This window comes from Artibeus jamaicensis, unplaced genomic scaffold (genome assembly GCF_021234435.1).
Source record: "Artibeus jamaicensis isolate MK-2021 breed Jamaican fruit bat unplaced genomic scaffold, CSHL_Jam_final contig_525, whole genome shotgun sequence".
NCBI lineage: Eukaryota > Metazoa > Chordata > Mammalia > Chiroptera > Phyllostomidae > Artibeus > Artibeus jamaicensis.
In genome coordinates, this window is record NW_026521874.1 from 15,743,341 (window position 1) to 15,756,211 (window position 12,871).

At 60.8% G+C, this 12,871-nt stretch overlaps 1 protein-coding gene across 7 annotated transcripts in view; it reads left to right on the top strand.

Moving 5' to 3' along the window:
- The first annotated feature begins 4,211 nt into the window (after window positions 1-4,211).
- EMID1 (EMI domain containing 1) overlaps window positions 4,212-12,871 on the top strand; it is a 40,338-nt gene continuing 31,678 nt past the window's right edge. For 3 of the 7 annotated variants that reach the window (XM_053669609.1, XM_053669607.1, XM_053669610.1), the window contains exons 1-3: window positions 4,615-4,828; window positions 11,647-11,760; window positions 12,242-12,345. In XM_053669609.1, the coding sequence (XP_053525584.1) occupies window positions 4,728-4,828; window positions 11,647-11,760; window positions 12,242-12,345 (319 nt within the window). In that variant the 5' untranslated portion in view covers window positions 4,615-4,727. Of the gene's footprint in view, window positions 4,451-4,613; window positions 4,829-11,646; window positions 11,761-12,241; window positions 12,346-12,871 lie in introns of those variants that run through there. The other 4 variants (XM_053669612.1, XM_053669611.1, XM_053669606.1 and 1 more) reach the window with 4 other exon arrangements.

Consider the following 12,871-nt stretch of genomic DNA (forward strand, 5'->3'; position numbering starts at 1 on the left):
TCCTCTCATTGCCCCTCCCCCTCAGAACCACCTGCTCAGAGGAGGCAACCACTCACATGGGGGGTGTCAGGTGGGGTAGGCCCAGGTGCCTCTGGCTCCACAGGCACCTCCTGATGTGTGCAGGGCAGGTGGGCTGCTGGAAGGTCTCTGCGCTGAGTAGCCCCTCTTGCCTGCCCTTCACACCTGCCAGACCCATCCAACCCACAGCGCCTCCGGGCACCATTTCAGATGTGTCCAGCAGAGGGTGGGTTTCACCTCACAGGGGCGCAGAGAGGGACACCTTCCCACACAGAAGGTCATCCCCCTTGGCAAATCTGGTTCCTAGACCCTTGCTCAGCAAGCACCCCCCCCCCTTACCAGCCTAGAAGTTCCACTATTAGGGACTGAGGCCTTAAATGAAGAAGAATCCCTGTTAACTGCCTCCCAACATTTAACCATATTAACTGTATCAGTCCTGAACACTCTAGTGTGAATGAGCCAACAGCTCCTCCCTCTATCTCCAGCTAGGTAGACACTGCCTCAGGAGACTTCATTAGTCCATTTTTGCAGGAGGAGAGGTATGGAAAGAGAAGCAGAGTAAGGCATCCCAACAAAGGTTAGTGGGGCAGAAAGGAGGGGATTTGGGGGAAGGGAAGTGGGATGAACCTTAAGGAGAAGGCCTCTCATTTGTCCATTCCTACATGGTCTCAGGAAATTCCCCAACTCTTATACCACCCCATTTTCCAGATGGGGGGACCGAGGCCTGGACAGAAGGGACTCACTGTAGGCCACCCCGAACATCTGGGTCTCCTAACCCCAAGTACAGGCTCCCTGCCTGCCATGCCTGCCTGTCCCTGCCCTGTCCTTCTGTTGTCCTCCCCCTGCCCAAAGGTGCAGGCTTCTCCTCCTGAGGATTCTTGAGGAGGGCAGGAAGGCCCTCCCCTAATTTATGATTTTCTAGCAGCTTCCTTCCTCCCTTCACTCCCCTCCAGCTCCAGTCCCAGCTCCGTGGCAAAGGAATGAGCTGGGTGAGAAGGGAAGCTTCGTGAGGCATAAATAACTTGGCCAGGCAGCTGCAGGCTCTCTGGGTCCCCCAGTAACCCCACTCTGGCCCAACAGGGTGCCCCTGCTCTGGGATGGAGGGGCAGGGGGGCCAGGCCTCCAGATCAAAGGCACAGAAAGCGGGCAGCGGGCATTGTTCCCCAACCTGCAAGCACAGGGAAGGCCCCGCCCTCCGAGCCGGCCCTTTGTCTGGGCAGAGGCTTTGAAGGCCACTGGGTTTACATGGCCCTTCCCTTTCATGACATCCAGGGCTGCTGCCACCATGCACTCTGGGCAAGGCTCGTTCCCCGTGGCCGGCTTCCTCACCGATAGAATGGGCGCAAACCGGGCCCAGATCTGGTGGACGGCCTGAGCTCACGCAAACCGGTGTGTAAACAGGACTGATATGGGCGCCCCCAGCTGGGGAGGCTGTCCAGTAGGAGACAGGCACAGGAAAGAGGCACTTAGTGTGTGCCCAGTGGGAGGTGACAGGGGAAGGAGGCTTTCTCTCTGTACGGGAGAACAGCATTTCCTGTTTGGACTAGGCCAGGGTGGACGCACTGTGAATCCAGCCAGAAGGCCTGCGGGAGACAGGGTGTGTGTGCGGGTGTGCATGCACTCGGGTGTGCGTGTCCCAGTCCGTGTCCCTGTGTGGTCTCTGTGTGCTCTCCCAGATCATCAGCTCCCAGACGGGAGCCTGAGTCTGAGATGAGTGTTCATTGTTTCCCCCAAAGACATCCCACTGAAGGGCTCAGCCAGAGGGCAGCAGTGTGGTCTAGTGGGTAGCCATCACTCACCAGCTGGGGCCCTGGGGCAAGCCCCCACACCTGGGGGTGAAAAGGCCCCCACGGGTGGTGGAGATCAGGACGGGGAACAAAGCAAGCAAAACGCTTAGCGCAGCACCTGGCACAGTCAGAGCTCCCACCGGAAGCTGCTGGCCTTACTAGCGGTTGTGGTCTGGTCTTGGCAGCAGAAAGGACCAGCCCCTGGGGAGGAGGCCCCGCCCACAGGGACAGGCCTGAGACCTCGAGCCAGAGGCCCCTCCCCGCCACCCTTGGTCTCAGCAAATACTGAAACCTCAAATAATTAAGACCCAGGTCTCCGCAGCATTTCCTGCCCTTCCTGCTCAGGGAGGGAAGAAGACCAGAAAACAGGCTGACAGTCACCAGGAAAGTGTGCCCTTAAAAGGGAGCTCGGGGGAGGGAGGAGTGGGATACAAGGGGACTAATGGTGACGGAAAAAATACACCATAAAAACGGGGGGCTTTGGACTGTGCGTGTAGGGAGACCCAAAGTCCTCATATTTTCCCAGAAGCGTAAACTCTTGAGTCAGAAGAATCTTAAAAAGGTCCAAGGACTTAATTTTTCAGGCAAGTAAATGAGGCTCAGAGAGGGAGGTATCTTGTCCCAAGTCACACAGGAATGGACATCCAGGCCTATGGGGTGTTGAGCCTATGCAGTAACCATCAGGCTACACTGTCACCGTGTAGCTGTAGCCATAAATAAATACCCTGGCCAAAGGGGTCTCTGCCTCACAGCAAGGAGAGGGTCCTCTCGATGTCAGAATGTTGGTGACAGCTTTCACTGAGAGGGTCCCTTGGTGGAGAAATTCCACAGTGGCCGGAAGCTGCCATGAGCTCAGTGGGAAAGGGATGAGATGCCATTGATCACAGGACTGTCTCGGACATGTTGCAGACAGCCCTGGTGGTGGCTCCTCGCTCTGTGGCACCCGTCAGAGCTCCCGGTCACCTCACAGGCCCTCTGAAGCCCTCCCGGGACAGGGGCCACTGCGCGGCCCTTCCCCTCCCTGAAGACCCGCTGCCCCTCAGAGTGCCCTTTGCAGAGCGCCCTTTTGATCGCGGCCACTCAACCAGAATGAGGATGGGCCTGGCCGCCTCTCAGGAGATGGCCCCTCAAGAACCACAAGTCACCCAAAGGATTAAGTCCCTGATCAAGTTGTGTCAAAAACAAGGGCTAACCAGAGAGGCACAAAGCTGCATTTTTGGGGGGTGCAAATAAGCAACACATAGGAGGTGCCCCAAAATCGCACATGGAGGGGAGGGAGGGAGCTTCCCAAAGGGGCAAAGCTGGCACGGTGATGATGTCATTGGAGCACGTGGGCTGCCCTTGGGAGACCATGTAAAGCAGGGGAAGGTGGGTGGGTGTCAGGTCATAGCTGTAACATCCCATTCCTGCCCATGCCCCCCTAGGGAATATGCAACTGTGTTCCTTACAAAGAGAAACTGAGGCTCAGAGAAGGGAGGGGCTGCCCAAGCTGACTCCAGCAGAGGGGGCAGAGGCTGGGTTGGAACCACCCCCTCGGGGAGACAGGGGTCAGCTCCCTGAGTATCCGCACACCCTGGCTGGCGCTGACTCAGGGCCCCAGGAGCTGGTGCACCCACCCGTGGCAGGTCCAGGAGAGGCAGTCCCCAGAGCTCAAAGGTGGGGCTGGCAGGCCCTTCCCACTGGCGAGTTCCTAGCAGAGATCTGGAATCTGCACAAACCCACGGCAGGGTTCTGAGGGACAGGCCCCCACTGCACCACCAAGCTGGACAGGGGCTCCCCAGCCCCAGACTGCCCGCTGCACCTCACTCCAGGCAAAAGCGGGTGAGAGGCTGTGCTAGAGTTTCAGAGGATTCTGGGTCCCCTCTGATGACAGCAGTGGTCTTGCCCCGTGAACATACCCATCATTCCTGCACATACACACGCACCACAAACACACATTTGCTTGCACCTGGTGTTCACAGCCCTCTCCCCAGGGGCTGGCTCACCCAGGTGCCCCCGGTGGAGGAAATCCACTCCAAGCCAGTCCCTGCCTTGTACAGATGGGAAAAGTGAGCCCCAGACCAATGTGCTCTCTTCTGGATTGGTGCTTAAGAGTGGACCCCCTCTGAAGTCAGGAGATTTCTGTTCAAAACCTAGCTCTTCCAACCACTGAGGGAGGGCTTTAGGCAAATGATGTTTTCTCGCTGGCTTCGGTTTCTCATGTAATACAGGGAGGAGGGGACACTGACCTCATGGGATTAACACAGGTCTTGTCCTTCCAGGGAGACCCCGGGCCTCAGTTTTCCCTTCTGGGAAATGGGGATAGCTGTGCCCGTGCCTCCCAGAGGGATTGGCAGCTTAAACTGAAACAGGATGTGAGGCGAAGGTTAGGTGTCCTGCACACAGAGGCGCTCACTGCTCAGCAAGCCTTTGTTGCATGGATGGCCGATCCCACGTGCCTCAGGAACAAGATCCCTCCAAAAAAAAGGGGGATGAGGCTGCCCCATCATTAGCTCAGGTTTGGCAGCCCCCGGCTCTTGGTTGACTAGGGCAGCTCTGAGACCGCGGCCCGGGACGCAGTCCCTCAGTCTGCAGCACGTGGGAGGGCATCTCCGAACTGGCACCCCGCACCCAAAGGACCACGCGGTGCAGAGCTCCGGGATCAGGTGGGCACCTGACCGGCCTCCTGGCGGGGACGCCCGGCCCCCCGGGGCTCCTTCCGGGTTGGCAGCAGCGGCGCGGGGGGCGGGGGGCCGCGCCGAGGGGCCGGGCGAGTCCGGGATGCGCGCCTCCGCCCCGCGCCCGCCTCCCTCCCGCCCTCCCGCCGCTGCGCTGGGAACCGGGATCCGCGCGTCCGGGTCGGCTGGCGGCGCGGGCGGGCGTGGACGGCAGGCTGGGGGCGGCGACGGCGAGGGGCCGCGCGCGGAGGGCGCCGGGCGCAGCATGGGCGGCCCGCGGGCCTGGGCTCTGTTCTTCCTCGGGCTCCTGCTCCCGGGAGGCAGCGCTGCTTGGAGCGTCGGAGCAGCCCAGTTCTCCGGACGCAGGTAAGGGCTGGCCCCTACGGCCACTTACTTCTGTGCCCTGCCAGCCTGGGGTGGGGGCCCGGGACCCCAAGCACTCCCTGCCTCCCTCCGCCCCCCGCAACCTTCGTGCAAGCCCTGAATTGGGAAAGGAACCTAGTCCCCCACCGCAGTGCCAGCCCGGGTGGGGGCAGGGGCCCTGGCTCGCCCCACTATCTGGCAGAGGCTCCCAGAAGTGCTGAGGTTCCCTTACTCCGTGTGTCTGGAGCCGGCAGCGCCCCCTCCCTGACAGCCTCCTCCATCCCCCACCCCCAGATCCCCAGAGGAGTGTTACGGGGAACAACGGGGACACCGCCCCCCCCCGCAAGGAGTTTGGTCCCCTTAACCCAAGCCCCCGCCCCCCACCCGCCCCACAGTTAGGAAAGCCCAGGACATCCCCTAGCTGACACTTCGAGGACTCCCCTCCCTTTTCCTTGCTCCTGGCTTTTTTTAGTACCGGCTATTTATTTCACTAGGAGGAAAAAGACTGGGGTGGAGTTTCAATGCCCCCGGGTTAGTGTCGGCCCCCTGGGACCTGGCATTTTTGGACAGAGATAGGAGGGCTGCTCTTCTGCAGAGCTCTCAGGAGCCTGGAGCCTTCTCTTCTCTCTGCTGGCGTTTGCAGAGCATCTCCCAGGACCAGCCAGGGGCCCTTTACAGGCAGTGTCCTTGTTAAGCCTTCAAGGACTGAAAGAGGTTCTGCAACACTTGTTCCCACTTAGCAGATGAGCAAACTGAGGCCCCAGCAAATTGATATAATCTTCTAGGCTTGCAGGTCATTAATAGAAGGGCTGGGGTTCCAATCCGCATCAATCCTTGATGACACCATGTGAGCCTGCCTGGCACTGTCCGGGCTGCAGCCCCTGCCTCCGGGGGGTCCCTGCGGAGGGGCCAGCCAGCCACGCAAGTGACAGAGAACAGTGAGGCTTTCCCTGGCCTTTTCTTCACGTTGGGATGCCTGTCCACCCCCACTCGCTATGACCTCACTTCTCTATTTCTTTCAGAAATTCTCCTCACTCCAACAGGTGATTGGGGAGCTAGCATGCCCCCTCTGGGCTGGCGAGAGCAGGTGACATGGGTGGAGCTAGAAGGGAAAGGCGGCTGAGACTCAGAGGCCGGAAGACCCGTCGTCTGAGACAGGGATGGACAGACAGGTAGCAGACGTCACAGTCACCACCTACTGCCTGCCGGCTGCCGCTGGCCTGGGCTGGGCATGTCACCTGCATCCGGCGCCTCCCAAATCTTCCCAACCACCTCAGGAGGCATGTGCTTCTCTGGTGCCCTTTTCATAGAAGAGGAAACTGAGGATCAAGGGGGGATGTGAACCCCCAGGATCCCAGCTGCTAAGATGACCGAGACTCTGAACTGGGAATTCTCGTTGTCTGGGTCAGGGTGAGGTCTGAGAGGACGTAAGGCCCAGCCTGCCCTCCCGCCGCCCATCCAGTCCAGGACAGGGCCTGCCACCCTGGGTTCCTCACCCCCAGGGCTTCCTGGGTGGCAGCAGGACGGTGGCTGTGGGTATTGTCTGGTGGTCACTGGGGACTGTCACCCTGTGTGTTCACGACAGTCCACGGTGGCCTGAGCATCACAGACGCCCCGGTGGCACTGCCGTTGGTCTCTAGATACAGACTGGGGCCTAAAAGGACCAGAGGCCCCTTGGCCCAGGCCGGCCAGCTCCCGATCCCTGCGTCCTTTCCAGCCTAGCAGAGTGGTCAGCTTCCGGGTTTGGTAAAGATTTGCGGGTCGTGGTTAGGAGTGAGGGGTCGTGGCCCTGGCTCTCCCACCCACTGAGTATGTGCCAGGGAGGTCACTTCGCAGCCCCGGGTCTCACTTTCCGTCTCAGCTTCCTCTGTTTCCCTCTCCTGCCCTCTCCCCCTGCTCCCAGGCCTGTTCTTGGAACGGACGGTCCCCATGGGAAGGACCACCTCGGGCCCTGCCATACAGTTGAGGTTCCTGCCACCACCAGCACTAGGTGGGGGAAGGGACCCCGAGCTGGAGGAATCTGTCGGCCCTGGCTGCCAGGACTTCCCCTTGTGGCCTCACCCCAGCGTCGTTGGAGACAGCATGGGGATGTCTCGCCCCATTCGCCCTCCCTCCACCCCCAGCCCAGCGCCCCAGGCGCCCCTTGGCAGCCAAGGGACAAGAGGCAGAAAAGAGGCTTTGTGTCTGGTGGGGGGGTGCTGGGAAGGCATCCAAGGGGCCGCCCCCAGCCCCAGGAATGTGGTGAGACTTGGAGACCCCAGGAACCAGGGCGCCTCAGGGCGTGCAGAGCTGCCTGGCTCACCTCTACCCCTGTCTGTCCCCCCATCCCTGCTGGGACTGCTTCCTGCCCCTCAGAGGTCCCCTCCAACCTGAACCCTCATCTGGGGTTAAAGCCGTCACCAGTGTCCTGGCCCAGGCCTCCTCCTGCTGCAGTCCCGGCTTCCTGGGGGCAAGTGCTAAGATCAAGGAGACTGGGGAGTCCCCTTCCCAGCCTCTCTCCAGGGCGCTCAGACCCAACGCCACACCTACATGGGTGTCCAGGGGAGGTGACCCCTCTCGGAGCCTCAGTTTCCCCCTCTGTGAAATGCAGAGCCTGACAGTTCATACCCTGCACTCGTGGAGAGGACTTTGTGTGGAAGATGCTGTGCTGGTGTCCCCAAGCCCCAGGGAAGGCCCCGGCCACAGCTGAGGGCTGTGGGGCCTGTGTGGCAGTGCAGGAACAAGAATTGCCAGTAGCTATTAGCACCGTGCTATGCGCTTTGTGTGAGACCTCCCCAGAGGAGAATCTGCTGTCCCCATTTGCAGATGGGCAGAGTGAGGCCCAGAGAGGGTCAGGGCCTTGTTCAAGGTCACCGAGTTAGGAAGCAGCCGAGCTAGGACCACAACTTTGCCTCCAGTGTGGGGTTCTGGCTGTAGTCACCCCACCCCCAGCCGGTAGGTTCCCTTTCTTTCCTCTCCTTTTCACAACGGCCCTGGCCCCCAGCCCATTTGGCTGCCTCCTGCAATTAGCCCCTATCACTGTTCCGGATCGCAGCCCTGGGCCCCTCGGAGACAAAGTCCCCTGGGCCCCTCACGGCAGGAGGTGGAGGGCAAGTTGGGGGTGGGCGAGGGGGACCAGTGGGACGGCTGGTGCCAGGCTGAGCTGGTCTGGCCTGTTTTCCTTCCTTCCCCCAGTGGCCCAGAAGGTGCTGAGTAGGCAGAAGTGGCAGGCCCAGGAGAGAAGGGCTACCTCCTCCCGGCCCCTGCCCTTGCCCCATCCCACCAGAGGTGGCCCAGCCTCACCAAGTTCTTGGCCAGCTTATCACCTACCACAACCCAGGAAAGGAAGCCCCCAGGGGCAGCAGGATTGAGGCAGGGTCTCCAGGCTCTGAGAACCTGAGTCCTGACCCCTCTGCTCAGGGCCACAGCTCTCAGTCGTTCAGCAAACCTCTCCGAGAACCCTCAGGCTGAATCCCATCCTGGCTTGGTACAATGTCCTTCCCCCAGATGCTCAGGGCTTCTGCGCACCTGGAGATGCCTAGTTCTGCTGGTGTCCTCAGGACTGAGACCCCAGGGATGCAGGAGCAGCGGGAGGGCTTTCGAGGCAGAGAGACTCTAGTGTGCAAAGACCTGAGGTGCGGGAGAATGCAGCAGGTGGGAGGGAGGGCAGAGGGCAGAGGGAGGGGGCAGCGCGTGGGGCAGAGCGGTCAGGGCTCACAGGGTGGCGATGTGGAGCCACGGGGGCAGACTCCACCACGGGCAGTGGCACCGTTAGGTCTGTGCTCTGCAAAGAGCCTCTGCTGCTTCTGGAAAGTGGACCCAGGGGCGGGCAGACGGGCAGCGGGACCAGGCTGGGACCCTGTATGGGAGCTCGGGTTTACCCTGGGGGCAACAGGTTTGGGGTCTTCAAGGCCCAGGAGGAGGGGACCAAGGGCTAACTTTGTGTCCCTCCTGGCCTGAGTGTCCCCTTCCATCTAAAATGTCTGGCCAGCTGGCCACTGGCTCCCTGTCTCCTAAGCAGAGGATTCAAGCAAACTCCAGCTCGTGGGAAATGAACGGCTGAGCCATGCCGCGACCCACAGGGGGGAGCGTTTAATTAAGGAAGAATAAAAAAATTGTTTTCTCTGGCTCCCCAAAGAGGGGCAGCCGGGGCAGCTGTGGGCAGTCACAGGCCCGTGTCCCCCAGCATGGTCCAGGCACATGTGTGGCGGTGCCCAGCCCTGTGTGTGCAGCTGTACGCCCTGGTGCTACGAGGACAGTCACTTCTGTGGGGTTTGCTTTGGTCCGACTGTGTGCCCAAACGTGTGCGTGTCCCAGGAGGGGTCTGTATGTGTCTGGGAGTTGTGTGCACATAAGCATGTGTGAGTGTTTCTGCATGCCTTGTGCTCATGTGTGTACATTGAAGAGTGTGCTGCATGCATGTGTTGTGAGTGTGTGTCTGTCCTCGCACATGGTCTTCATTCTGTGCCCAGGGCCCCTCCTGCATCTGGAGCTTCTGTTGCTACCCAGGTTCCTCCCTCCCTCCCTCCTTCCTTCCCTCACAGCGTCCCTGGGCCAGCCAGGGGGGTCTTCACAGACTGCAGGGAGTCCTTGAATCCCCCTGAACTTGTGCCCCCAATTTTTGTGCATTTTTCTGGGGAAAAGCCACAACACACATCACTTTCCCCAACAAAAACCCCAGCAGGTTGAAAACCACAGCTCCTGGGACCCTAAGGTATCTTATTAAACTTATAAAAATCCCCACCTGCTTCTCAGGAAAATCATTTCCAGCGTAAGGTTAAGAACACAAGCTCGGGGGTCAGACAGACCTGCGTTCCCACCGTGACCAGGTCACTCCCCCAGGGTGCGTAGGGTCTGTCTGGACCCCGGGGCCTCAGCCCTCCCCTCTGTCAGCGGCACTTATAGCCGGGTGGTGGAGGGCCCGGGGCCCAGCTCTCGGCACACGGCACACAGCACACGGCACACGGCAAGCACGACCCGAAGCGGCTGTGAGCACAGGAGGTGGGGCCTACGGAAAGCCCCTCTGTGCCCCCAGGGGTGGCAATTTGATGTGAGCTTGAGCTTCCCCTAACTTCACCCACACATGGCTATACGTGTGCACACGTGTGTACACAGTCTTCGACTTTCTGTCCGAGTGTAATAGAAATGCAGTCTTTCTCTGGCGGTCTGCGCGGGCTTTCCCCTGTAACCAGGCTTAATGGCGTCCCAGGGAGACCTCGGGCTCTGTCCCAGCACCTACGTCCAGTGGCCCCGGTCAGACCTTTCCCAGGTTGTGCAGTTCCTGAGGGCGCTGCCCGAGCACCTGCCCCCTCCCCCTCCCCCATGGGGCGGTCGGCCCAGGGCTCTTCCGCCATCAGCCATCCCTTCTCCCTGCCTTCTCCCCTCCATGCCTTTGGCTAAGCTGTTTCCCCTCCTCCTGGCCTGGTTCCAGCATGACACACAGTGGCTAAGAAGCTTCCCCACGGTCGCACATCAAGTTCGTAGGCCTTTCTCCTTCAGGTGGGCCTGGGTAAGGGCCGGGCAGACGTTGGGGGGCTGGATTTCAATGGTGGCAGGCACCTTTGTGACGGCTGGTGCTCTGTGGCCTCTGTGACATTCCAGGTTCTCAGTGGCCCTCGGCCCAGCATGGGGTCACGCGCCCTGCATTTTTTGCCTGGGCTGGGAAAAGAGGGACCGTTTCAGGTGACCCTTCTCAGCCTGAGCCCTTTGTGGCTTTCCTCTGTGGCCCAAAGCGCGAGGTCAGCCAGTTCCCAGGCTGGAGCCTACAAGGAGCTACGGGCCTGTGACTCAGGAGACGGGCCTGTGACTCAGGAGACGGAGGGGAGGCAGAGAGGAGGCCTTGGAGGTGGAGTTAGGGGCCAAGCGGGCTGTCCATATAACTGGGCTCAAATCTGCTCCACCGTGCACCAGCTCTGTGATGTGAGTGAGCATTTCCCCCTCTGGAGCCTCGGTTTACCCCTTTGTAAAATGGGGTTGCCTTCTTGGATCACTGGGAAGATGATGTAAATACCCCTAGGATACAATAGGTGCTCAATATGTGCAGCGCACTGGGATTATGAGTTAGCACTTGGAGAAGTTCTCTAAGCTTGGGACACTGCACATCACAGCTGTCACACAGAGGAGACACGGGGATGATAAGTGAGACAGGGCCTGGGGTGGGGGGCAGGAGGGGAGGAGCTGACATGAATCCCCACCACAGGGGGACCAAGTGCTGCGGGACCCAGGGCAGGGGACCAGCAGTCCTGCTGGGGTGGAGGTGGGGGTGGGGAAGACAAGGGAGAGGCCCCCCGTGGAGCAGCGGAGGAAGGGCGCTCCAGGCAGGCCCCCAGCCTGAGTGAGGGCCTGGTGGTGAGGGCCCTAAGGCGGACGGGGCACAAGATCTCTAAAGGGCCGAGGGTGGAGGAGGCGAGGCCAGGTCTCCGTTGCACTGCACTCCCTCTGGGGAGAAGCCGAAGGCAAGACGAGAGGCCTCTGCTGGAGTGGCGGCTGGGAGGCAGGAGGCAAGAGTGGTCTAGACGGGTCAGGGTTGAGAGGAGAGATGTTGAGAAGGGAGAGGCCCTTCAAAGGTGCCCTGTTCCCATCTTGTCCCCCGAAGCTCACTCCTCAAGACCTCCCGAGAGCCCCCCGCACGGCCACCCACTCTAGGGCTATGGAATTCACCCCTCAACCACAGCAGCACGGAGACTCCCACTGGGGCCCTGAGGACTCTGAGAGCTCAGGGGTCTCTGTGCCTGGAGCCTCGGGGACCCTGGAGAGAACCTGGCCCTCCGCCCTCTCCCTGCCGGGGCCCCAGGCAGGGGGCTGTGTGTGGCACCTGACTCCTCCCCTCGGGTCTGTTTCAGGAACTGGTGCTCCTACGTGGTGACCCGCACCATCTCCTGCCATGTGCAAAACGGCACGTACCTTCAGCGAGTGCTGCAGAATTGCCCCTGGCCTATGAGCTGCCCGGGGAACAGGTGAGTGAGCCCGCGGTAGAGAAGAAGCTGGTGGCCTCGAAGGTGAAGGCACAGCATGGGCAAAGGCCTGGTGGCGGGGGTGCCCTGGGTGTGCAGGGGCAGGCTGGGACCCCGGGCGGTGGAGCAAAGGGAGTGTTGGCCCTTTACCCGCTCTCATCACCTCCTCTTGGGGCACCCTGGAGGGCTTCCTGGGGGAGGGGTGCCATCATTCACTCACATACCTTCACTCAGCGAGCATTTATTGCTAGGGACAGGCTGGCTGAGCTTGCAGGGGCTTCTTGTCCAATTGGTACCGGACCCCCAAGGCTGGAATATTGGGAAGGAATGGAAGGGCCGAATCCTGGAGTGCAGGAGGAGAGAGGCTCCAAAGGGGCCTGGAGGGGGGCAGAAGACCCTGGGGGCTCTGGGTTTGTCCCCACGGAAGAGTGGGAGAAGCAGCGGAGGACTGTGTCTGAGCGGGGCCACCTGGTCACTCTTTCAGCTACAGAACCGTGGTGAGACCCACATACAAGGTGATGTACAAGACAGTGACCGCCCGGGAGTGGAGGTGCTGCCCTGGGCATTCGGGGGCTGGCTGCGAGGAAGGTAGGACTGGCCCGGGTTCGGGCCACATGCTTCCCCGAGGGTGGATGGGGGGAGCAGCAAACTGCTGCTAAGTTGGTAGACACTGGAGTGTGCAATCCCTGTACACTGTGGTCCCCTGAATGGAGCTGCCAGTGAGTCACGGCTCAGACGCAGTAGGCACCTGCTGCCCTGTGGGTGTCGGCCTGCCTGGTGGGAGACTCTCAGGATCCCTGGAGAAATTTGATACATGCTCTGTGGCTCACATCTTAAGTCACGCCATCCCAAGCCTCTCCTCCGAACACGGGGAAACCCAGCATTTCCCTGGGCCTCAGTAACAGCTCGTGGAAGCAAAGCACCATGTAGGCCAGCAGGCCAGCAAGGTCACCCCTCCTGCCGCGGAGGAGGCAGAGGCTCAGGCAGGCGATGGGCACACGGCTCCTAAGTGGCATCCGCACTGGAACCTTGGTCTGCCTGGCTGCCCCGAGGGCCTCAGGGATGGGAGAGCTCCAATGGGCGCCACATGTGGGGCGTGTGTCCCAGGCAGGGG